Genomic DNA, 26,342 nt, shown 5'->3' on the forward strand with positions numbered 1-26,342 from the left:
ATCAGAGCATCATGGGCTGTACATGGTTCCATCTACTTTCCTATTAAAAATTGGAGCTAGGAAATGAATTTTCAGGCAATCTGGTCAACTTTTTTGCTGTTCTTTTAATGATATAAATGTCCAATCTTTTTCTGCCTTTCCAGTTTTGATATGATAAATTGTCCACACCTAAAATGTTAATTGGAAGCTGCAGCTGGTGTAGAATGGGTTAGCATGGAGAGTTATGGGCACAGCTTGATACACCCATGTATCGCTACTCCTTGTGAACCACGGTCTCCCAATAGGTTTTTGGATGCAATTCAAGGTGCTGGTTGTCACCTATAAAGCTCTTCATGGCAGAGGGTCTGGTCATTTGTGGATTTGCTTGTCTCCAATTATCTCTGCCTGTCCCACAACTAAACACCACCATCTGATGGGACCTAGGATGCATGTCCTGCTAGGGTGCTTGGTCAGTTTGGGGACAGATTCCAGTAAAAGCATAAAGGGAATGTAAAACAACTGAGCTGAGGTTTAAGAGATTTTGAACTATAGTATACCACCTTTGTTGTAGTAACAACATCTGTATTAAGGCCTGCTGAAGTGTTATCTGGCAAAACTGCCCATCTAGCAGTTCTAACCTGTTTTTAACTAAACAGGTTTTATTTTGCTTTGCTGACAAAGCCTTCTTTTGACATTGGACATGAATTACACAATAGTTTCAACTGCCAAATGTATTTTGGTCCCTTTAATATCACTCATATTTGCAATAGGAAAAACAGCACATAAAGCCACTTTCTGACTTGAGTTTGGATCGATCTTCCATAACCAGACTGCAAGCAATATGCATCCTATTAAAAGATCTGATCTGCTATTAAGTGCTCTTTCCTAGCTCAAGTTTGGTTTCTGCCCCTGATAGCAACTTACAGTAACACACCACAAAATAACGCATTATATTGGAGGTATCAAACAATAACCTAATTATATGATCGTTCCCCAGAACCTGCATTCTGAAAAATGAAACAGAACATATAACCTCAGATATAAAATAGCAAAAGCACTGAGGTTCAGAGGAAGCCAAGAAATCTCCAGAACAATTCAGCATAAACATTTTCTTAAGTGGAACACAAATGCATTAGAGGCATTCTGTAATATTAGTCGGTTTGCTAAGATAAAAACAAGAAGCCTTTGGCTTCTATATCTAAATATGATAAATAAAAGAGTCTATAAGATAAATTAGAAAATGTGAGTTTAGAGTAAAAGTTTGGGGGAGGGAGGGAGGGAGGGAGGCAGGCAGGCTTTCTCTTACTTGCCAGATAGAAAAAGGGACTTCAGATTCTTAATATTTGTACAAGCAAAACCTGTATCAATGAACTACATATAGGATGGGCAATCCATCTATTTTCTGAACTTAACACACTAGCAAATTTTTAGGTAAAAACTAGCTTCTGAATAAGACATGTTTCCCTTGAATAAGCACATAAACTTTAAACACATTACCTGAACATTTCTCAGATTTACTGCACCAAGAGAAAACGAATTATGACATTAGTTTGTCATTTCGCTAATGGACATGCTCCCAGATTTTTTTTTTTTTTGTATAAGCCACAACAATATTTTCTGAAAACATCTTTTCCTAACAATGGTACAACTAGATTCTGGTTAGATAGAACATAAACACATGAAATATTTTCTCCTGCTATAAATTACTCTTTCAAGATGGAGATACAGTATTTCTGAAAAGTTCCATTTTTGTTGGTAGTTTAGGATCAACATGGCCCAGCTTATCTATGAGCATCAGCATAAAACGAACAGAAGCCTTAATCCATCGCCCGAAGCTACTAAGGCTTAACAACCCAGATAGGAAACCCATTTTGGATTACCAGAACTCTGGTAAACCCCCAACATCAATTCACCAGGCTGCAATTCTTGAAAGATAAAAATACGATAGGCAGAGATGAGAGACATATTTTCAGGGGGAAGGGGTAAAGCCAAAATTGTAAAGAAAAATGAAAAATCCAGGAAAAACATTCTATTTTTTTTTTCTGAATTAGGAAACTTAAAAAAAATCATGCACATTTTTTAAAATTTAAGAATGCGGAGTGAATATATTCCTTGCACTTTAAAATAATACTATTATACAACTGCCTAGCTGAAGACTCAAAAGTTGCAAGCTGAAGCTAGTGAATGACTCTGAGAACTAGACTATCTTCTGTCTCTAAGAACGGATGATTAAATCCTGAAATTTGGCAACTCACGTCAATCCTGCTGAAATTACTGAGAGTTGGGCATGGTGGACTATAAAGCAAGTTTTAGCCAAAAGCACTGCATTATTAATTATGCCTATAGACATTTTTCTTGATTGTGTGTATGTGATTTATTACACGTTTGCTAAGACCTTTTATTTCTCCTATAAGCATCAGAGCACCGACATTCAATTGTCTGCTAATGGCAGCATGATAATACTGTGGGATGAGTGGGGCTGTAAGTTATAGAGCACAATGTTCTTGGGAAGATCAACTCAGCAACTGAAAACCAACGTAAAAACTTAAGCTGCGCTGAGACTGTCAGCATATTATTTCTCATGCACAGCCGACATATTTAAAATATTACAACGGGGACAGAACCTGGGGAAAAAAGGAAGGAGAAAAATGTAGGACATGAGAAAATCCTGACAAGATGGTTGGTATCTTGGGGCCCTGGTCACCCACCCTGCTGTTGACAGAGGGTTATTTCTGAAGCACTGTGTGGGGAAGAAAATAAAAGATTTCATCTGAAAACGAGTGTTTGTTTTTTTTACAGAAATGTGTATCTTATTTTCACTGAAGAATGAATGTATACGCAAAGGCCACTATTGCTATTTCTACTTCTTGTCAAGCTAGGAATCTTCTGGCACCCAAAACTGATAATAATCCCTTCTGTTTTCAAGACCTTGGTTCTAAACACTACTCCCACTTTTGTGACATGTGAATGGTGCTGCTGAACTGAGATAGCAGCTTCGATACAATCTCAACATAAACACAGATTTCCCCACCACCACCCCTGAGAGTATACAATTATGGCATGGTTGGGTGTGTATCTCTCAGTGTTTTAAAAAAAAACTACAGATGTATTCCAAAACATCCTTTTGATGGAGAAGTTGTACTCTGTTTGATCTTTGAACAGGTACCAACATCAGCTAGGATGTAGCGGAGCTGTCGGCCTCTTTCCGATGCTATAGTTTCCATCTTCTTAAAGCAAGGGTGGTGCTGCATCCGTAACACACTGTTGTTACAAAGGAAAAAATCTGCAACAGAAAAGGAGGCATGGAACGAGAAATAAACATGAGATCTGTATCCAAGATGGGCTGTTGCGCTGGCTTTTAATGCTTGTTCCCTAATTACTATTGTGCATGTTCGTCACTTCTTGAAGCCTTCAATGTTTCCTAAGGTTAATGTCTGTATTTGGCTTACTTCATGGGGAGAGAGCATGCGCGCACAGGAGAGGTGTGATCTTTTGTCACAAAGTTTTACTTCCAAGTATACACATGGTGGGCAAAAAACCAACACTAAAGACCTACTTGTTTACTTTGGAACCCAGAAGACCATGGATACTTAAGAGAGGGAGGCTGCAATGCAATGGTTAGAGCAGAACTCCCCAGCCTTTGGGTGCCGATGAAGAGAATGTGGAGAACAGGTTGTGGGCACTTCTGCAAAATGGCAGCGGGGAGGAGGATGGCTACTCCATGGCAGCCAGAGGGATCACCATGATAGAAGATTTTATATAATTACATTCACATACATTTCATATTTCGTATTTACACACACACACACACACACACACTTATATTTAGTATTGAAACATTAGGACTTTCATCAAGGATTTCTGTGTCCTGTTTCCTTCTTTAAGTCTGTAAGCTTGGAGGCCTTTCTAATATTGATAGATAAAAAGCTGTCCCCATAGAGGCAAGATAAGGTGTACATTCCAAAGACAGTTTTTCCTAAGGAAAAGGTGTTTAGTTAATAGTCAAGGGCCCAAGGAAGGAAGGAAGGAAGGAAGGAAGGAAGGAAGGAAGGAAGGAAGGAAGGAAGGAAGGAAGGAAGTAAGTTAGTTCCTAATATGGAATGATTTCGAGGTTGGAAATGGGTGAATGAATAAGGGGTGGTATTCTAAAGGAGGAGCTGAATGAAATGTATATATTGTGCCAAGAGGAGGAGGTCAAGCGCGGCTGCCCACCTAACAGCTTGCTGTCACTGCTTTTGCTCTTGGGTGAAGAACACCCTTTTGCTCAAGGGTGAAGGACCTTAAGTTCATGCAATTGCCTGTTGTCTCTTTGATCCTGGCTCAGAAACAAACTGGTAAGAAATACTTCTAGCCACCACCTAGCCTTACTGATGTGCTTTCCTCCTGTCTGGTAGTGCTGCTATCACCTACTGAGCTCCACAAAGATTGGGTAGGGTAATGGGCAGCGTGCAAGAGTGAACTCACCACCAGAGTGAGCAGGCATTTTTTCCCCTCCCGGGATCCAGCATTTTGGTGCTGCCTGGAAAGGAGGGTTAAAACAGCCCCACCCTCTCCTTCATTGGAGAGTTTGTCTCATACAAGGGAACCGAAAGCAAGCATGGGTGTGGGTGTGTCAGGTAGGGAGTTAAACCAGAAAGGCAGCAGAGATGGGGGAAAGAGAAACTTCCAACCCAAATGCAAGCAACTTCAGCAGTCTTTCAGGCAGTGAAAGAAAACTGCAATTCTGCAAAGTCAGGGGAGGGAAAGAGCCAGAGTCTGCAAACCCAAGCAAGGCCACTGCATGCAGCCCAGGTGCAGAGCTCCAGAAACCAGCTCCAGAAACAGGGCACTGTGAGTCCTGGGATGTGTGTGTGGGGGGGGAGAGAGAGAAAAGCCCATTTGCAAGTCTATAGAGGACTGAAAAGGGTTTTCACATGCAAACAGAGAGAGACTGGCTACAAGAGCTGAAGTCCTGGGGGAAAAGGAAAGCTTTAAAGAGCTAAGAAACAGTGCTACAAACATAGGAATAGACACAGAGATAGAAATGCATACATTAAATAAAATAGAAATAGTTGTAAACTTCTAGTAATAGGAAGACAATAGAATAAGATAGATAAGAAAATAGAAACAAGCAAAGAATTAGCACTCAGTTTAGAAGTAAGGAATAGTTTAATTTTTATACAATAAAACAGTTTTTGTGGGAAAACAAATGCAGTCTTTGTGTCTTCATCTGTACCATATTAAGAAAAAAACTTAACAGGCAGATATTGGAGAAGCAGGCATATACCGTATCTAGATCTATACCAGGCCTGAACTCTGTGGGTGGAACTGCTGCATGAGTGAAGATTTTCTTCCTTGAGCTTCAACCTATGGGGATTACACAGCTCTTTCAAAGTGCCAATTTCTGAGAAAGGCACCCACCTCTCCTAGTTCCTCTTCCCACAAGATGCTCCTTACAAGCCCTGCTCACCTTCATCCTTTTTTCTGGGCAAGCAGGAACACCTGCAAATTAAGCACCAAGCTGTATCTGCCCATCGTTCCTAATTTCCAAGAAAGGCTTTAGATCCAGTTTGGGCTCCAAGATATTCTGCAATTTAGCTTTGCAGCATGCCAAGGTTCCATTTTTTTTAAAGAAGCTTTTTTAAATGTAAAAAGTCAGTTGGAGCCTAGAGCCCAGTGGGGATCAAAGGAGGTACCTCTAGATCTCTGGAAATCCTAAATGAGGGTGGAAAAAAAGCTAGCCTGGCTGGAACTAGGAACAGAAGCTCATCACCCTATGACACTACACTACAAGACCTGCTTACCAATATATTGTCTCTTGACAATCTGTTTCCATTGAGGAGCTACCAACTTAACATTCTGGAGAGAGAACCTGAATTGGTGATGACAAATCTGGCTTCCATACAAGGTCCCTGCATTCTCTGGTGTCTAATTTTATTGACATCCTCAAATTCCATCTCTCTGATCTTTCCTGATTCCTGGCAGCAAGCAGTGAGGAACTCAGGAGAGATGCTGTGAATCAGAATTGACACCTGGGTAAAGGTGGACAGTCCACCTGACGTGGTCTGAGCTTACTGGTTTGTTGCCAAAGTTCAAGGGGCTGAGGCAATAGCAATATTGAAGAGGGAGAGGATGGTCTAAGCAGAACCCAAGTTGGGCTTACTCCAAGGCTGAGGAGCAGATAACATCTGGACACAGAGGAGAAGAAAGAACTGGTTCTATCAGGATATTTAGCATCATGAGCTGCAATGGTGCTGAATCAAGTCAGATTCCTCCCAACTAGAACTCTTTGCTGGCTGGGGAATTCTGGGTTACATATGTCTTAAGGTTGCCAAGGTTGAGAAACCCTGATCTAGATATTCTGTAGTATCTTGACTCCTTCACAGCCAGGGGTTTACAAATTTGACAGGACAAAGGCTACTCTTGGTCACTAAGTCTTATGCCCAGGGTTACATTCCCAAAAGTAAGTCAAGACAGGTCTTCATTTTATTTAAATGGAAATATAATTTAAATAAAATCAGAGACAGTGAATGTGTTAATAATTTAGGGGCTCGGAGGGCTGCACTTCTGATTTTGGGGAGCCAATTAATCTGTTTTGCTGCTCTCTAAGGACCTGCCCTCCCATCTAACTCTACTGTCAAAGCCACCTGATGACTGGACCAACAGGTTCCAGTTCCGTGTCAGTCCATGCCAGGAAGACAGACAAAGGAAACGGGAAGAGAAAAGGCTCTCAGCATAGACATGGTCAGATTTGTTACGAACCTGGCTGACCCCCAGAGCATCCCCAAATGATACTTACCGCAGCTGCTATGCTCAAATTATATTCATGGTCATTTAGAAGCGCTCCAGAGGTGGTGATGTTGGAGGCAAGATTGGAGGTGACCTTAAGGGGGTGACTGTGCAAAGATGTTGTGGCAGTTTGCAGTAAGAAGGTCCCAAAGTAGAAGACAAAGACAGCTGCGTGGTAAAGGAAATCCTGGAGGAGCAAAAATGTAAAAGTAAAAATTGAGAAGACTGAACATTTGCAGGGATCAAATGACTTGCTGTGCAAAATGGATTATATTCCACATAACACTCTTATATGTATAAAAGTCAGAATTAATTTGCAGAATTTTTTGCCTCGAGGCTAGTACTACAAAGATGGACAGGGTTACATAGGAGTCTGAAAAAGAAACTCATGTGAACTTATTTCTTCCTAATTCCTCTGTATTTTAATCCATGTACAATACATTAGAAAACAAAACAAAAGAAAAAGCATAAAAGAAAAATCAGCACACATGACTGATGGTATCATACTACACTAGAGCTTGTATGACATTTTATACCCCCAACATGGCGCTCCTCCCTCGGACACACATTCCTTTCTCAGCCAGAGACATTGCTGTGATAGCTAGGGATGATGGAAATTGTAGTCCAACATATCCACAGGGTTGATGGTTGTAGAAGACTTTCTTAGGATAAAAATTAAAACATCCTTCCGTATCCATAGTACTATTCCTGTATCCAATGCTTTTCCTTATTTTGAAACCCCATTCATCTCACAATGTTTAATATAGACAGTTCAGATGGTATTGAATATTTAATATAGACAGTTCAGATGGTATTGATTTCTTCCAGGATGTTGTTCTGATCTTCTGGTCTATAGCTCTGTCATTTCTGAGGTCCTGCCATGCAACTACTAACCAGGCATGACCATGCTTAGCTTTAGGGGCCAAAGATGGGCATTAGTAGTGACCTGCTGAGACATGCTTTCTATTAAAAGGAATGCATGATGTAATATTATCACTCTCAGAGTGACCCTGCTGTTCTCCCTTCTGCCTGTGGTTCCCAAAGGCTGAATCAAGGAAACATGACACACTGTTGAGGCAAGCTTAGAGCAGATGCCATGTTCTTAATAACAAGAGGTCCTTAAGTCTACCCATCTAACTTCTTCCCATCTAACATCTCCCACAGAAGAACAGCTGCTGCCCACATCCCTATTTAACTGGGGTTTGTGTGCATGTCCAGTCTTGACTCCTGGAGACTGCCTGGACAACCCACTGTAGTTTTCTGGCAACCTTTTCAGAAGTGGGTTGCTATTTCCTTCTTCTTTCTAAGGCTAAGAGAGAGTGACTGGCCCAAAGTCACCCAGCTGGCTTTGTGTCTAAAGCAGGAGTAGATCTCATGGCCTCCTGGTTTCTAGACCTGTGCCTTTAACTACTACACCAAACTAGCACTTTATTTAAGTGATCAGTTCTCCCTATTTTGAATGACAGGATAGGCCCCTATCAATAAAAATCAATCAATCAATCAATCAATCAATAAAAATACATCAATAAAAATGTATTTTATTTATTTAAACAATTTATAGAGCTTCCCATCTCACAAGAGAGACTCTAGGCAGTGCACAGAGGATTGAAATCCCAAAGCCAAGAAATAATACAGAAAATAATAATCCAAAACAACAAAAACAATAAAACATACCATTGGGTCTAAAAACATTCTATTTTCAATCAGTGAAGACCAAAACAACAAATCTACCATCATGGCTCATTTAATCTCCCAGCGCAAATGCCTGAGGGAACATTTAGGTCTTCAATACCTTATGAAAGGCCTAATGCACAGTGCTTGGGCTACCGTGAAGCACAATCTCCTTTGACCTTCATTGATCCATGAACATGCACATAAATATTACATATACATACATACTCCCAAATGCATGGCAACCCCTTTGCAGTGAACTGGCTTCCTTATATGTATTATATGAACACATTCTGCTGCAGAACATCCCTATCCAGGCCTATAAAACTTCCCAGACCTGTATACTTAGAACAGTGTTGTCCAAACTTGGCCACTTTAAGATGAGTGGACTTCAACTCCCAGAATTCCCCAGCCAGCCAGCTGGCTGGGGAATTCTGAGAGTTGAAGTCCACTCATCTTAAAGTGGCCAAGTTTGGACAACACTGACTTAGAGTTTCAAAAAGCCCTTGATAAGGAACTTTCTCTTATCTTGGGTAAACCTATCGTCATAGAAGAAGAAGATCTGTCTTTTCATTGACTGCTAACTGGTTTAAAAAACCGAAAGCAAAGAGTAGGAAAAAATGGAGAGTTTAGATGGCCCACAACCTATTGATTTTTCCAGAAGGTGATCAAAATGTGCTTATACCAGAGATCATGAGTAAAACTAGTGGTGAGCGTCCTGTAGAGGTTCACTGGTTGTTCTGTAAATGCCTGAGGATGATTGTGAACAGAATGTTGACTTCAGTTGTATCCCTCAAAACAGTTCCTGTCTCATCTCTGAACACAACAAACCCTACAGCAGACAGGGATGTTTTGTATGAAGCCCAGGAAGAGGAAGAAACATTTGTTCAGTTTAATACAAGTCTATCTAATTTGCATTTCCTGATCCACAGATGGGAACCAAAGCCAAGCTAGCCTTAAGAATTTCCACATCTTTACCTTTTCCAATGCAGTTCTTTCCTCAAACTTGAACATCTATTAGTGGAATCTACGGATCAGGGTATCCTTTGGATACCATTATGTACAAGAATGCATGACAACAGAAGAAAACTGATACCAACATTTGGTACAGTTGCAAAATAGGGGGAAAATTATGTCAGGAGCGATATACCTGCCAATACATATGGATTTTCATGTGGATTTTTTAAAACAAAAATTCGGCAAACCAGCGTTGAAAGGCTCATGACACAGCAGACCTTACCAGGGGCATTTTAAATTTCATTGTTCACTTTAATACTGAGCATTGGTCTTTCCTTGTTTGCTGTGCAAACAAAGGCAGAATTAAGGTTAAATTATCTTGTGAGCTTACAGCTTTCCAGAGCAAAGGTGCTCTTGCAATGCTTCCACTCAACCCAAACAAGAATAAACAAACAAAACCGAAGCTACAACAATGGCATTAAAAGAACACAGAAGTAAATCATCCCGAATTCCGTCTTTACAAGTTCAAATGCTTGCACCAACGTTAACAATTACACATCAATAAGCCACAATGACATTAATGGAATTGCTCATCCTCTGGATTTATAGCATGGTTAATTCTTTTGGATTTGGGCCTGTATACTCAGCAATTTCCTGAGTAGTTCCTTATAACTGCCATTTTTAAAAGTAGCCTCAGCTTCCTTCAGTCCTTTCTGTGGTCTCCCCAATACCCACAAAAACAGTAATTCAAGAAAACTTTCACTACAGGTAAAACGTATGTGCAGAACATGCGTTAGTAAGCCATTCTTATTACATCAGCCATGTAGATTTTTTCATTTGCAATACTTAACAGCAACACACTGGGCAGTGACAAACCATTTCTAGCTACGTTTTTTTTTAAAAAACAAAAAACAGCTGTCTTTTATTAAGAGTAGGAGGATCTGCTCTGTTAATCCCATTGATTCACTGTACTAGATCCAAGACTAACACAGTATTTTCAAAAGCACTGTTTCAGCATGTACGTTGATTGTTCGGCCTAAGACTAAATATGAATCTTCTCTAACTTGGCATCTGTAATGAGAAGAAGGAAGAACTTTGGGGAATAGGAGGAAGAGCTAAGATAATGGTCAGATAAAAGAATTCTGAATCCAAGGCAGAAATGTAATTTGAGAACACGTCTCAGACATGACTCTCCCTAGTTCTCATGAAGATAAAGGGAGGAAGGGGGAAAGTATATTCAGACTTGCAAGATTCTGTTACTGTAACCTTATAATGAAAATAGTATTAGCATTCATAACTTTGGTTTCCTAGTCTGGTCTACCTTGAATGGCTGACAGCATCCTCCAGGAGACCTGGGACTGCAATTTATGACAGAGAATTGTCATTTTAACTAGGAGTATGCCAAATGTTCTACCATGGGATGTCTGGTTGCAAACTCTCAGAATGGACCATTCGGAATGTTCCACAAATGGCTCTATCTCAAAATATACTATATGTTTCAACTCTTCTGGAGTATTTTACGCATCCTGGTCATAATACTTTTCAAGACTGCATAACTCCCAGGATACTTGGACCAGCTAGTTGTGGGGAAGGAGCATTCCATGATGAATGCCTGAGACTCCTTAGGTCTAATATACTTGCAGCATACCCAGTTGGAGAAGATTGACATATGAGGATCAGGTTGAAGTTGTGACACGTTTTTAAACACTGATTGACTCCACACATTGCCCCAAGCCATAGTTAGATTTAATTATGGTTTGGGTTACTAATCTGCAACTGTTGAATTCGAACATCACATTAAGCCATAAACCATGGTTTGCAGAACACAGTGGATATGTTAAACAACACAGCATGCCAAAACCAAACCAACCCCCCTGCAGTTTTGTGAAATGTGCCAATCCAGTCCTGGAAATGCCACTGGACTGGCACATTCGTTTCCCAGCTTTTAACTTGCAGCCTTTTAAATGCTTACCAGACGGTTCCAATCGATGGCAATTCTCTCTCGATAACTGAAGAGAAAGACCGAAAGGAAGGAGATGGAGGTGAAACAGGCCGTCACAGATACAAACATCACCCAGCCCTGCAGCAGCGGCAAAGGAACTTTTGTAGCAGCAACCAGTATCCATACAAATGCTCCAAAAAGCTGTAAAATACAACATATAAGGAAAAGTAAGGAAGCATACATACACACGATTCCTTTCTGTGACAGGCAAAGTTAGGCAGAGTATACGGGAAAAATGCTAAGCTAAAAAATAAAGACAAGAGAGGGAAAAAAAGGAATTAACATCATCTACACTGACACCGTTCATTCTCTCCATACGTGCAGCGCATCCTTGCTTTCATCACATGCACATACCTCTTCATACATTTATCTTTCATTCTTTAAATTCCTCATCTCTCTGTTTTTCAGGGACTCATCAACGTTGTCCAGCCATGACTTTCTTGCTTTTCCTCTTCCTCTCAATCCATTCATAATGAAGCACTTTTAAAATTTAAGGCTGAAACATAGGCTCTTAAGAGTTCTACGTGCACATTCTTAAATCCAGGGCATTCATCATGTGGTATCCCCTGCTAGCACTGTTCAGATGATGTTAAATTTGGGGTTACTTATTGGATCAGTTCAGTGATAACTTCATAAAAAGCTGAATTCTGTTCAACTGCAATCAGCACTGGAAGACCTGGGTGTGAATCTGGCCTTACAGCTTATATTTATTTGTTCTTTTTCTTGTATGAATCCCTTTTATTTAACGCTTTACTGTATTTTACTTCCTTTCTTTGGTCTATGATCATAAATTGGAGCACTTCCTGTAAGCCCCATCTGATATCTCCATGTGAGAAACTTCTGAGGGAACATTTATATCAATGTTTTCCAACTAAGCCATTATGAAGGTTAATCATCATCATCATCAAATTTATATGCTGCCCAACTCCCAATGAGACAAAGTTGTATCTCATATCAAAGCATTGGCTTCTCTCCTGCAGTCTTAACAGGAGTGCTCCAGATTTTTGAATACCTGAATAGGACTTGCACTATTTACACCCCCCCCCCCAAAATCTGGACATTAAGAATGCTATCATTTGCCAGAATGCCTTCAGCAATCTGTTATCTTTTCAGAGTGTTCAGCTCACTCTGTAGCCAGCGGGGCCAATGACCATATTGGCTAGGAATTATGGGAGTTGAAGTTCAACACATCTGGAGGGTACTCGATTGTAGAGTGTTGTGATAGAAATAAAGTGGCTCTAATTCATTGGGTTGTTGCTGGTCAGTTCTTTTAATATAACAAAAATGCTCATACTGAGCAGGGCTCTGGTGAATACAGGTAGTCCTCATTTAGTGACCACAATTGGGACCAGCAATTCAGTCATTAAGTGAAGTGGTTGCTACATGAAACTGCCAATGTGCTTGCTTCAGCTTTCCTTTGCTTTATATACCTGGAAAGGTTATAAACGCAAGGACTGGTTGCAAAGTTACTTTTTAATCACTGTCATAACTGCGAATGGTCACTGTCTGAGCCAGTCACTAAACAAGGACTACCTATGTGTCTTTTGGTAAATACATGCAACCCTCCCCCCCCAAAAAAAACCCCAAACCAAATACTACTCAGCAAGTAATTATATGCACATAATCTTGTGGGTTCCAGAGTTTGCATATCTTTAATTGCAGAATGACTGCGAGTAATTCAGTAGTAAATCCTTTCCTGTCACTTGGCAGGAAAGGAATGCTCAATTGAATTTCTTTTTCTTTTTTTTTAACCAAGGTGTTAAAAGCACCACATGGCCTGGCAGAAAAAAAGAAATTAAAAATAAAATGGCATTGCTCCTAGGTAAAAAGGTCAATTTTATACTGGTCCTTCTTTACCCTGTCATGGAGAAATTAATCGGATATACTTTAAGTATGATTTTATCCCCATGGGAGAATGTCTTCCCCTGCTGCAATGTGATACCCATTTATCTGGGAATAAGATTCCACTGGTCATAATGGGACTATTTTAGACTTGCACAGGAATGTATTTCAATTTCTTATATTATTCAGCTATTTGAGAAGCAGCTAATAATTCTTCCAGGTCATTAAACACATTTCATTCTATTGTCATGGCAGTCACAGAACAGTATGGATCAATCTACTTGTGCTTCTTTAAAGGCCTAGTGTCTGCTTTGGCAATGCACTACCCCAAAATATGAAAACACAATAAAACTGGTCTGTTTCAACAAAATACCCCAAAAAGCATATGAGTATGTTGTGTATTTGTCCTAAATTCCACATAAGGTCACTTCCAGCATGAGGGAGAACTGTCAACATACCTGTCAACATCACGTAAGCAGTAGTTAGGTCAAAATTTGGAATCAATATTCAGGACGATTTGGTCTTTTGGAAGTTTAAGACTGTATCATATACCCCTTTTCTGGGAAGTAAATCCCATTATATCCAGTGGGATTTATTTTTAAGCATACATGCATACATTTTATCACAACTGATACCAAATCAGAGCTGTGGGAAGCAGTTGATGAGAAAGCAAGTATACATGAAGTTATAAGCACAAGACTGAGGGAAGGCAATGAAATAACATATAATCAAACTCATCTTCTAGTAACCTCATGGACATGTTCAGGTAGTCGTCTTGGCAACAATACAGAGGTGGTTTGCCATTAACAACTTTTGGGATGATTTTTCAAATCTCCAATGCAGCCTACATCTCAAAGACTTCCTGATGGTCTCCCATCCAGATACTAACTTGGTTTGATCCCAGATTGTTTTTTGAAGATCAGTAAAGTTTGGCTAGGGGTTCCCACCTAGCTGGGCCATGAAAATAAAAATGGGTTAAAAATGAAAATACAAAACGGAACCACTGTTGCTGTTGCTTCTTCTCCATAGAACTTGCGTGTCATCCAACAATACAAATCCCTTCAACTTGAAGCATACATTTATCTCCAACCACTGCTATGCTACCTTAAATAATTATTTTTGCCAAATAACCATGTTTAAATTAGCCACATATTCCAAGTCTCATTGTATTCAATGGAATTTCTTCCTAATTACGTTTGTCTAGGTAGAAGGACTGTCTTTTTGACGGGAAAACAAAAAGATTTTATGGAAGTAGAAATCATGTTACAGCACAGATGTCATATGCAGATGAACTCAGCTTCAGTCTCTGACATCTGTACATAATGGACCAGAGGTCTAAAGGCAATGACTGAAAGTAATCCATCTCATCTCTGTTAGTACATATAATAGAGAAACATAGAAATACTTTGGAGGGCTACATCAAAATGGAAGAGTCGTTGCTGTTATTTTTTACAGCTATGCCTCTGTGTCCATGTAATGATTCATATTCCAGTTGCCAAGACAACATAAGCAATGATTCCAGTTCCTGCTGCAGTGCCAATCACTACAAGCAAGAGAACTTAGTTTCGGTTGATTCAGCCACTGGGATGTGTCCTTCGCGTCTCTCAGCTATGGCAGTACAGCTTTGTTAGGGTGTGTTGCCTGTGCTAAGGCAATGCTGCCAAATCACATGGATAACATCCCAACACTATGGAGCCATTCACTAAAATCTGGTGCAGGCATTTAAAACACACAACCCCCCCCCCCCCCCCAGCTCTGCTGCCAACCACAACAGCTCTCACCTCCCTTTCTGGATAATGAAAGTCTACAAGGAGGCTGTAAGTGTATTTGGTGGAACATGCTCACAATCTCCTACAGATATGGGAGACCTGATTGTGCAGGATGGCATTCCCATGGAAAGCTTTAAGCTTGTTTGATGGAATGTGAAGGCCGTGGAAGTATCTGAACCTGCATGTCTGCTGTCCTGTATTTTATTATTTTCTCTTTTTATAATCTGAAGAGGACTTTGGTGATCCCTGATTCATTGGGATTACATGGAGGAAATGTAGTTGAGGGAGCAGAACAGAAGGGACAGTGGAGTGGCTGAATGTGGAAGCCCCAAAGAAACCACTCTAATGTGGAGGTGGGTGTAGCGGAAGAGATTGTGTCTCTTAAGACCCCCTTTCAAATGCAGTCCCACTATACATGTGAGTTAGGACACTACATATATCTCACTTGGTGGGACATAGGCAAGGTTGTATCTAGATTAGAAAGTGGAGCTTGCATAGAACACAGTGAGCACGCTTTGTGTAAAATAGGGCTGTTGTTGCACTTGTGGCATCCTGGCCAAAATGGGCCTAAACTGACCAGTACTTTCCTACTGTAAATGCTGGCACACATGTGACTAAGTCTCTTCCCCAGTCTTCTGGTGATGGGCCTTCTTCCTGTACTCAAAAGGAATACAAGGGTAGCAAAGTTGCTGGTCTCATACAAGGACTGGGTCAATGGTTTCTGCTGCTGTGCGGGCAGCCAGGAACAGATGAGGGAACTCTTCTTCACTACTGGCTCTCTCTCCCCCCAAGCACAGACATCTTTTTGCATCTCTCTATGGTGATCTCTACCCTTCCTCACTGCTGGAGAGCACTGTTGCCACCCCTATGAATATGAGGAGAGGGCAGCAACAGCATTTTCTAGCAAGCACAGAGGGAAAGGCAGGGATCATCATGGATGGAGGCACCAGATATTACCTGTAGGAATACCGAACAGTCAGTATTCTGAGTAGAGGAGGAGGAGGAGGAGACAACAATTTTGGCTGCAGGGGAAACACTGCTCTTTCCAGCAGCTAAAGGAGAAATGGTTGCGCCGAGGCACTGAGACCCATGGTAGATAGGAGAGAGCAGTTCTGCAGTGGACAAACTGGAGCCCAGCAGGTCACTGACCTCCCACAGGCTCCTCTTCTATGACAAACAGAACATTTACATAGAGGATTTACAACACTTTTCAGCAGAAAGCACTACTTTCCTGCAGGATCTATTTGGCCTTGAGATTGTAAAGATGTCTTCAATGACCAGTAAGCAGACCTTCTCAGTGCCAAAGCAAGAGGGCTGCATATAATTTAAATAAATAAATAAATAAATAAATAAATAAATAACACATCAGCATGAAATCACATGTTGCCAGTGGTTTAGCTGGTGTTGTTCTTCATTTGCATCAAGTTCTTCCCAAGAACCTAGGATGTCATAATGCATCGGTGTAGTATACTATATGTGCAGATCCAAGCAGTGTGGCCTTTTAAAATTTACAGAGGGAAATTCTGTCAACGCGCAGATTTTCTAAGTGCCGTCCAAGGTTTTTTGAAATAGCACCAGTGTGCCGATAACCACTGGGACCACCGCTGATGCTTTATTTATTTATTTTTATATTTCAAATTTAGTCACCGCCCATCTCTCAAGAGCGACTCTGGGTGGCTTACAGTAAAACAAGAATACAGTAAATATTAATTAAAATACAATAAAAAAACCCATGTTCATACATAAATAATGTATTCTGAGATAGTGATGGTAAATAAAGGTTACGGGAGCATCTTCAAGGTGCCAGCCACCCCCAGGGTTGCTTGCCCCACTTCTCCCCCAACAGGAGTTGGCAGAGCCAGGTCTTCACTCCTTTCCAGAAGGTCGGGAGAATAGGGGCCCATCTCACCTCTGGGGGAAGTATTCCATAGGGCAGGGGCAACGGCAGAGAAGGCTCTACTTCTGGGCCCTGCCAGTCAACACTCTTTTGATTACATGCCATAACCTTCCAACTTCAATTTTCAGATCTTGATACTTTATGATCTTCTCCAATTCTTTGACTTCTGTTCTACTATCCCCTGGTATTGCCACATCAATTATCCACACTTTCTTCTTTTCAACCCCAGTTAAATTTGGTGTGTTATGCACCAAGACTTAATCAGTTTGTATTTGGAAATCCCACAATATTTTAACCTGCTCATTTTCAGCTGCTTTTTCAACTATGTTTTCCGACCAATTTTTCATTACTGGCACATGATAATTTTTACAGATGTTCCAGTGAATCATTTTGGTGACTGTGTTATGTTGTTGTTTATAATCAGTTTGTGCAATCTTGCATGAGCTGAGTATATGACCTACTGTTTCTTCTGCTTCTTTGCACAATCTGCACTTTGAATCATTTGATGATTTTTCAATTCTGGCCTTGACTGCATTAGTTTGAAATAGCTTGCTCTTGAGCGGCCAAAATCAAGCCTTTTGTTTCTTTTTTTAATGTTGTAAGCCATTGCCAGGTTTTATCTTTATCCACCTTCCCCTCAATCTTTAGTAGAAATTGACCACGTAATGCTTTTCCTTGCCAGCATTCTGTTCATGTTTTTATTACATTATTTCGATATTCATGCCTTGTTTCCTGTACATTCAGTAAGTTCCAATTTTTAACTTGCATCAGTGCTTGTTCTTGGCTGTCTTTTACATAATCAGCCAATGCATGCTTTGTTTCTTTGACAGTTTCTTTGACTTGAAGTAAACTTCTGTCTCCATTTCTGCAGGGCAGTATAATCTGTCAATATCACTACGGGGACGTAATGCATAGTGAATAGTCAAGAGTTTTCTTGTTTTTTGGTCCAAACTGTCCAGTTCAGCTTGTGTCCAGTTAATAACTCCAGCAGTGTCTCGTATAACAGGCACGGCCCAGATATTGATGGCTTTGAAGGTGCTTCCAGTGTTCAATTTTGCCTTTAACAATTTTCTCACTCTTTGGATGATAATGATAATAATCCCGAGGACTAGGAACCTTGTCTACACCTTCCCTATCTTAATAAAAAGCATTACGTAAAAGCCTTAATTGCCCAAAGCTGTGATGGATGGCAGAATTCATGATCTATGGACTCAACTGGTGATGACCACAGCATATGGAAGACTGTCACTTGCAGGGCAAGGAGAGTAAATACTAAAGATCATGGATCAGAAGAGGAGAGGAGATGAGATGAGAGGAGACGAAAGGAAAGGAAGATGGATGTGTGTCTGTAAAACTAAGATAGAAGGGAAGGATATAGAAGTGGTCTAATTCTGTGGAGTGGATTTGATGAATACATGCAGGGAAGTGAAGATGTAACTTTAATTATGAATGAAAGAACTCAAGTATATATCCGAGTATATGTAACATATTTATTTATTTATTTTTCAAATTTAGATACCACCCATCTCACAAAAAGGGACACTTTGTTGTAGGTTTGTATGAAAGTAGGAATCCACAAGTTGGTGACAGTTGCATTTTATGCTCCAGTGAAGGATGATAATGGAAGAACCAGAAATGAGTTCTCTGGGCGGCCTTCTGAATGAACTGAATTCAGGGGGAAAAGTATTTTGTTAGGTGACATGAATGGGTGTGTGGGAACGAGACAAGAGAATACAGAAGATGATTGGATCATTTGGAGAATATAAGAATGAATGAGTATAGAGAATGGCAAATATCTGTTTAGAAAAAGGTCATTTCAAATATATGGTTTAATATATTCATATGTACATAGGACAAAGGAATGAATATAAATCTAAAGGCATGATTGATCTGATTGTTTTGATGAAAAACGAAAAAAGTTAATGAAGGATACAAGGGAGATGAGAGTTTTTGAATGTAGGACAGGCCATTTTCTGTTAGTGGATTTTGAGAAAAAGTGGACATGGAAGAAAAAACAAAGTGAAAAAATGAAAATGAGTGTATGTCAAGCCCTGCAAGGCTTGTGATGCAGGTGCAAAAAAAGCAGAAGTAATCCAAGCCTGTATTTAGGAGTACAGTGTATTGATAACAAACAAGCATTAAGATGATAAGAGACTACAAGGAAAAACTTAAAGAGGGACAATTGGAGGTGTTGGGTATGTTTAGCCTGCAGGAGACAAGACTTCAGGGAGACATGGTATCTTCAAATATTTGAAGAACTGCCAGATAGAAAACAGGGCAGAAATGTTCAGGGTTGTTCCAGAAAACAGGACAAGAAACAATGGTTTTGAATTCCAAGAAGTCAATTTTGGTTGGACATCAAGAAGGAGGTCCTAACAGGGAACTGTTATATTTTTTGATTATCTAAAGCAGCAAAGAGGTACCGAAAACTAACCCTTTGCTGCCATTTAGTGGTTATTTGGATTTTTGCAGCCCAGATATGGTAACCCTCATGAAATCGTACATTAAGGTAGGCATTGGCAACCCTGACTCTTTGTGCTACTCTCACCCAGAGAGAGAAAACCAGATCTCTAATAAGAGCTATCTATTCCCTCCCTTCAGCTCACTGCTTGGGGAGGAAAAAAAAATAGGCCATTAGAGATACAATGAAAGTGTCCGCGAATTTTCATTCTGAGTCCATCCTCTACAGAGCTCCAACAGAGGGAAAGGGGCTTTCAACCCTCTTTTGCCCAGCCCTCTATTAAAGAAAGATCTATGCCATTAACAAACCAGGGCAGAAGTCCTGCCTCTTTAAAAGTTTTGAAGTGGTGATAAATGTCCCATTGGCTGAATTTAACTCTTTCAGAGAATGGTTAAAGAGATAGGAGCCTTTGTGGTTTGCTTCTGGCCATCCAATCTGGAATTTAAGAAGTCCTCTCCAGCATCTGGATCATCTCCTGACTTACATGATCATATATTACATGCATTTCCCCCCCTCTAACTATAATTTACTCATATTTACTGCCCTGCAAGCCGAATAAGAAGGAAATTTACTTTTGATTCCTGGGAGGAGTGTTGCATTGCTCTTAATGCACTGATTCTGAAAAATTTCTGGGTATAGCCAGCAACATTTCATCCTTATTTCCTAAGCCCCATTGTATTCAAAAGAGTAATTCCCAGCTGCATTGCTTCTGTAGCCTTACTTTTACACCAGAAGATGTCACTGGGTAATCTTGCAGGTAAACAGAGAGGAATACACAGAAGCCACTTAATTTCACTTCTTCATGCCAATTCACTGTCTTTGTGTCTAAGAAATTAAAACACTGTAGCATCCAAAGCAAGATACAAATTATATCGATATTGTATAAATAGGTGATTTACTCCTAAACCAGTGACTGGGATCACACACTGCAGTAACCATCATTGGTTTTGCTTGGTTAAAAAACAAAAGGAAACAAAACCACCATCAAAAGATAAGGAACATTATTTCTTATAATTATTTCAAATCCCTTTACGAGAAGTGGCCATGGGTAGTTATTATATTCTACATAACAAAGCAACGTGTTACGCCTCTGCGTGTGTGTGTTCCTGTTCTCCTATAGTGTTACTACTGTATGGGCATGTATGTGTGTGCTGGGAAGCATGGATCAGATTATATATATATATATATATATATATATATATGCTGCTCTGTGTCATGTGACCAGGAAGGAGGCGGGAGGGAGGCTTAGAATGGAGAAGTCATCAACATTACTAGCTACTGCCTTCTCTGTGGCGCTGCCTGCCCTCTGGAATGACATCCCTCCCGGAGATCCAGATGTTTCCTACCCTGATGACGCTCCAGAAGCTAGCGAAGACCTGGTTATTCTCCCAAGCTCTGTTGGATGTACTTCCTTTGGCTTTAGGTTGCTTCTAGGGCTGTTCATGATTTTTTTTTGGTGCCTCTGTACTTTTTTTTTTAAATTAATGTAAGCTGTCCAGAGTCATGGGCAGCCAGGCAGCCTATAAACTGTAGAAATAAATTTTAAAAAAATAAATAAAAATAAAACTGGCAAATTACTTCTGCCACTGGGGAAACATTTTCTGATTTTTTTTCCCTATAGCCTTTAGCCTGTTCCAGTTCATTTTCAGACTCTTTTTTTCTTTTGAAGGCTTTTCCGACCATATCAACTTCAGCCCCATTCTGTTCTATTTTAGAGAGTTATTTTGTTGACAGGTGGACAAAGAAAGTCCCAAGCCTATTTACATAATTTATTTCCACATTCTATTAGGTTGGAAGAATAAAAAAAAAAAAATTGTTTTAAATGGGTTCTTGTTATCCCTCTCTTCACATTAATCCCCCTTCCCCAATAATCAACTAAATGAATCTGTCCTGCAATAAAATAGCATATTTTAATAGCAAACAGACACAAATGATAGCAGCAATATATACTATCCATTTAGTTAAGAGACTTGGGTTTGCATAATATCCTTAACTTGGTTACTGAGCTAATTCATTTTCTGGGTTTGCACAATACTCTGAATGATAAGCTAATTAAATGGGATGGGTTTTTCCAACCAAGCCATTAAAAATCCAACAAATCAAAACTAATCAACTTTAGCATATCATTAGAATATAGACCCTAGTTTAACTCACAAACAAACAAACAAGTAGTCCTCGACTTACGACCACACTTGGGACCAGAATTTCTGCCGCTAAGCAATGCAGTTGTAAAGCAAGACATCACGTGACCGCACCACTTAGAGACTGCAATCCCAGCACTCCCCACTGCCGTCATTAATTGAGCATCATGGATCATTAAGCGAGTGCCCACCCCAATCCAAGCCATTCCGAGCTTTTCCAGCCCTCAGCCTCAGTAAGGTTCAGCTCCAGCTCCCCCACAACTCTGCTCTTTTGGGTGTCCTGCAACCTTCCTTGGGGGCGGCAACCAGCCCCAGATCTGTGTGGCTCTGGGGCTGCTTGCCACACCCCAGGAAGACGCAGCTGCCCCAGCCCAGTCCCAGCCATAGTCGCCCTCACCACCCTGCACTCCATCACCCTCACTGACAGGGGCTGGGCTGGGCTTTTGGCTTTTGCTTCGTGCTTCAAAACCAAATCAAAACCAAAACCAAAGGCCAGGCATCCCTCGTCAGCAGCGAGAGCAAGAAGACAGTGAAGGTTAGCTGGGGCAGCAGAACACAGGGCAGCAGGGGGGCAAAGTGCATAGATGGAAGAGAGATAGGTGGGTGGGGGGAGTTGAAGCGCCCCTGTGGCCGTTTCATCCATCCCTGTGTGGATAGACTGCCAAGTGCCTGAATTTTGATCATGTGATGCAGGGGTGCTGCAACAGCGTAACTTCAGGTACCAGTCGTAAGTCACTTTTTTCAGCATATTCATACCTTTGAACTGTCACTGAACAAATGGTCATAAGTCAAGGACTACCTGTATTGCAATACCCTCTCAACAGGGCTGTCCTTGAAGACCATTTGGAAGTTACAGCTGGTCCAGAATGCAGCAATGCAGGCAACGATGGGCAGGATATGATATGCGCATTTGTCACCACTGCTCTGTGAGCTGCACTGGTCACTAACTGGCTTCCAGGATGCAATTCAAAATGCTGGCATATCACATATAAAGCTCCTTATGGCATTAGACCTGCTTATTTGAAGGATTGCCTAACTCCGATAGTTTCTGTAAGATCTGGCATAGTGGATGCACTCCACATTCCTTCATTTATCAGCATCTAGGAAGTAGGCCTTCTCGGTCACGGTGCCTGCCCTCCGGAACAGTATTCCCCCAGAGATCCATGGGGCTCCCACCCTGATGGATATTCTGAAGGTCCCTGAAAACCTAACTGGTTTCACTGATTTTAGGGAAGGGTGAATGTTGAGCCTCTGTTAGTTATTTTTTGGTCTGTTATGGTGTTTTTTTTTTTTTCCATATGACATGATTTCCTCTCTTTATTTTATTGTCTTTACTTTTCAAAGGGTAAGATGTCCACAGTCCCTTGCAGCTAGGGTGGCGTCTAAATTTAATAAAATAATAATAATAGTGGTAATAGTAGTAGTAGTAATAATAGCTTAGAGGGTTGCGTGAACCCAGCTGCTGAGCAAACTGTGCAAATCCAAATGTGTCTTGTTCGGTTTTCGCTCAGGATGTTGTACAAAGCCAGCTAGTTGTGGTTTATTCTATAAAATAACATCTGGAGGGAAGGCCAAGGGGCCCAACTCCGTGGGATCAGTAGCAGGGTTGTGCTAGAGGAGGCTTGCAGAATCCTCTTGGGGAGTTTATCAGAGCTCCTTGTTTTAAAAAAAAAAAAAAGTTTAATAATATTTAACACTGTGATCGTGCAGGGTGATGAGACAATGTGGAAAGGGGCACCAAGGAAGGAATCACTCCCAGCAGTTCGGTTGTGCCTCCAGGGTGGAGGAGCTAATGAAGATGTTTCAAGAGCCGCAGTTCTATCTTATGTAAGCAATGACAGGTAGGAAAATGTTTGAGGAAGACCTGTGAGAGGACAGGCTTGCACACGGTTACCTAGCAGCATAAATCATTCTCACTTTCCTCCACTAACTTGGTTCCAGGAAAAAGCAACTGAGAGAAACAGGATGTCTGTTTTCCAGACCACCAAATAAAAAACTTTGGTGCTTTGTCCTCCCCACCTATCGTCTGTGACTGGAGAGCCTCTTGTTCAACACGTTGGCAAAAGACTCTGGTTGGGAGTCTCTGCAACTTCCAGATGGCTGCAGAAAGCAACCCATTCATGCTGCGATGTCATGGGAAGGGTTGGGACCAACTGTTGTAGGGTTTCTCTGGAGGCCTTGAAGAGCAGGAGGCAAGCTACTTTTAAAACAGCCTGAAGACATCTTTTTCACTTTTATGACAATTTTTTTTTTTTTTTTTTAGGAGAGGAGGAGTAATTTGGCCACTCTGCTGTTGAACCTATGCGACACCATCTCCAGATGCAGGGGGCTGTGTGAAGACCATGTTGATCATTCCTGTACTAAATCATGGTTAAACAAATCATGGCATCATATAAGAGGGGAGCTAGGCATTATGACATTCCCTTAAGGTTGCACGTTCCCTTAAGGCAGTGTTGTCCAAACTTGGCCACATTAAGATGAGTGGACTTCAACTCCAGAATTCCCTCCAGCATGGCTGGCTGGGGAATTCTGGGAGTTGAAGTCCAGTCATCTTAAAGTGGCCAAGTTTGGACAACACAGCCTTAAGGTCACCTGCCAGTGAAGACAAAGTCAGCAGAGGCTGTGGCCAGTCCCACAGGTGGGGTGACGATGGGACTTTTCTCTTTGCCAATTGGGCTGCTATGAGGTATTCAGATGACTCTTGGGATTTCTCTGTTATCTTTTGCCAAGCTTATCCTTAGTGCACCCCGATCCTGTCTCTGCAAAGAGCAGCAGGAAGAATGCCATTCAGATAGGAGCGAGCAGGCAGGCAGGCAGGAAGCGGTTGGAGGAGTAATAACAGAGCAGTTTCAGCAACATAGGCGTGCTTGAGAAAGGTGTAGGAGAAATACAGAGATTAGAATACAGGAAAATATTGCCAGCTTGGTTCCCAGCAAGGATCTTCTGGTTCACTGGCAGCCCAGGAGCTTGAAATCCAGCAAGTGATCTTTCTTTAAACACAGTCCTCTCCCTGATGAGGAAATCACGTATTCTGAGATTTCTGCACATCGTACCGGTGTCACAGGAATTTTAGGAACCTTATTGGAGAGAAATGATGACAACTCTCCCCCTGAACTGACTTTTGGCTTTAGTGGCACATGATCGGCTGTCATCACCACAACACTTTTTGTGCCTGGTTTGGAAACAAAACCAGCTGATCTTGAAAAGAAAGGGTGTGGTGCTGTAGAAAAAGCTGAATAAGAAGTACAAACTAGCTGCTAAGGGAAGAGTCATAAAACTGAACTGAAGAGAAGATGCTCTGTGTGTACGTTGTCTCATCTCGGCTTCTGGAGCTAAAGTTCCTCAGGGACAGAGGCAGGCAGGGAACTCTGCTTGAGAGTCTAGAAAGCTAGTTATATACAACTAGACTAAATTACCCAATCTCTTCAAATTGAGAGGCAAAGGAAATGCATAATTAAATGAAAGGGTGGGAAGCTTTTAACTAAGGCTTTGGATAAGGAGGAACCAAAGGGGAAGCTGAGGCTCTAATGGACAAACAAATAACAAAGGAGAAGCCAATGAAGGGGATTCGCACATTAATCTAAACTCTAAAACTGTGTTCAATTCCTGTGTTCACATAACATGCCATGATCAAATCAATGAACTGTGTTAGGGCTTAATGTTCACACCACATGCTGAGGAAAATTTGGGTACCTACAACATGCTAGACCAGAACCACCCTATTTTAGCTTAGCCTAACCTGTTATGCAATCCTGGTTGTAATAAGGTCTACACTTACAACCTACTTTACTTCGGGAAATGCAATTGCTGCCAGAAAAATAACAGGGGGAAAAACGGAGTATTGTAAAGGCCTTGGTGAAAAATATGCACCTTAAACAGGAACTGAGGAACCTAGTGCTTGGGAAAGATGTGGCCAGAAGTTGGGACTAAGGGACAGGGGCTCCTTCCTTCTCCTGAACCTGACAGCTGTATGCAAGCCGCAGAATCCAACAGGTGTATTTGCCTCCCAGCATCGGGCTCGCAGACCGACCTGTGTCTACTCAGCTTTTCTGCCAGCACGGAAGTCAACTCTGCCCGATCTGCCCAGCTACCTACCAGATCCGGTCCTTCAACCAGCTGATTGCTTTGATTGTTTTTAGGGGGACTCGGCCAAAAAAGGCAAACAAGCGAGGGCTGTCCTAGACGCGAGCCTTGGGAAGAGAGGACCCTCCCCTCCCACATCCCGCTAAAGAGGCGGCCGAGGCGCGGGAGCTGCCTGGCCGGGAAGAAACTCCGCCACCTGTTGCCGCCCGCGGTTCCCCCCGCTCCCTCCTCCCGCCCCCGGCACTCACGATCTCCAGGCAGATGAAGGCCCCCGAGTAAGTGCGAAGGATCTCCACGCCGCAGGGCAGATTCACGCGAGGCGGGGGGTAGTAGGCAGTGGCGTTGGGCGGCGGAGGCATGGAGCCTCCGCCCCGGGCAGAGATCATGGTGCGGAGGGAGCCGAGCGTCTGGCCGCGGCGGGAGCGGAGCCCGAGCCCCTGACGTGGCCTCGCCAGGTAAGGCGAGAGTTACGCCAGGCGGAGGAAGCCGAAGCTGCAGGTGGCGGCAGGGCGGGAAGGGGGAGAGGCGGGTGCGCTGGTCGGGCGCCGCCCGCCGCCCGCCCCTTCCCAGCTCGCGGGGCGGCCTGCGCGCCCACCTTCCTGCGCCTTCGAGTTCCGGACTGCCAGCCGCCTCCCCTGCAGCCTTTCTCACGGCCGCCGCTGTTGCCCAACGACGACGACAACAACGGCAGGGCGATTGGGAGCACAAAATGCTGCCCGGCGCTGGGTAAGGTGACCCGCACGTGACGGGGGAGCGCTTAGTCGAGGCTCCG

At 41.9% G+C, this 26,342-nt stretch overlaps 1 protein-coding gene across 1 annotated transcript; it reads right to left on the reverse strand.

The window, feature by feature from the left end:
- Positions 1-84: 84 nt before the first annotated feature.
- MAL2 (mal, T cell differentiation protein 2) lies at positions 85-26,342 on the reverse strand. Its single transcript, XM_007423342.2, has 4 exons — positions 25,819-26,342; positions 11,348-11,518; positions 6,758-6,934; positions 85-3,262 (listed from the first exon to the last, which is right to left on the reverse strand). The coding sequence occupies exons 1-4, from the start codon at positions 25,954-25,956 to the stop codon at positions 3,191-3,193; spliced, it is 558 nt and encodes a 185-aa protein (XP_007423404.1). The 5' UTR covers positions 25,957-26,342; the 3' UTR covers positions 85-3,190.

The sequence above is a fragment of the Python bivittatus genome, unplaced genomic scaffold (assembly GCF_059951505.1).
Source record: "Python bivittatus isolate LINGU-HERP-01145 unplaced genomic scaffold, Pbiv_v1 ctg000590_np1212, whole genome shotgun sequence".
Taxonomy (NCBI): domain Eukaryota; kingdom Metazoa; phylum Chordata; class Lepidosauria; order Squamata; family Pythonidae; genus Python; species Python bivittatus.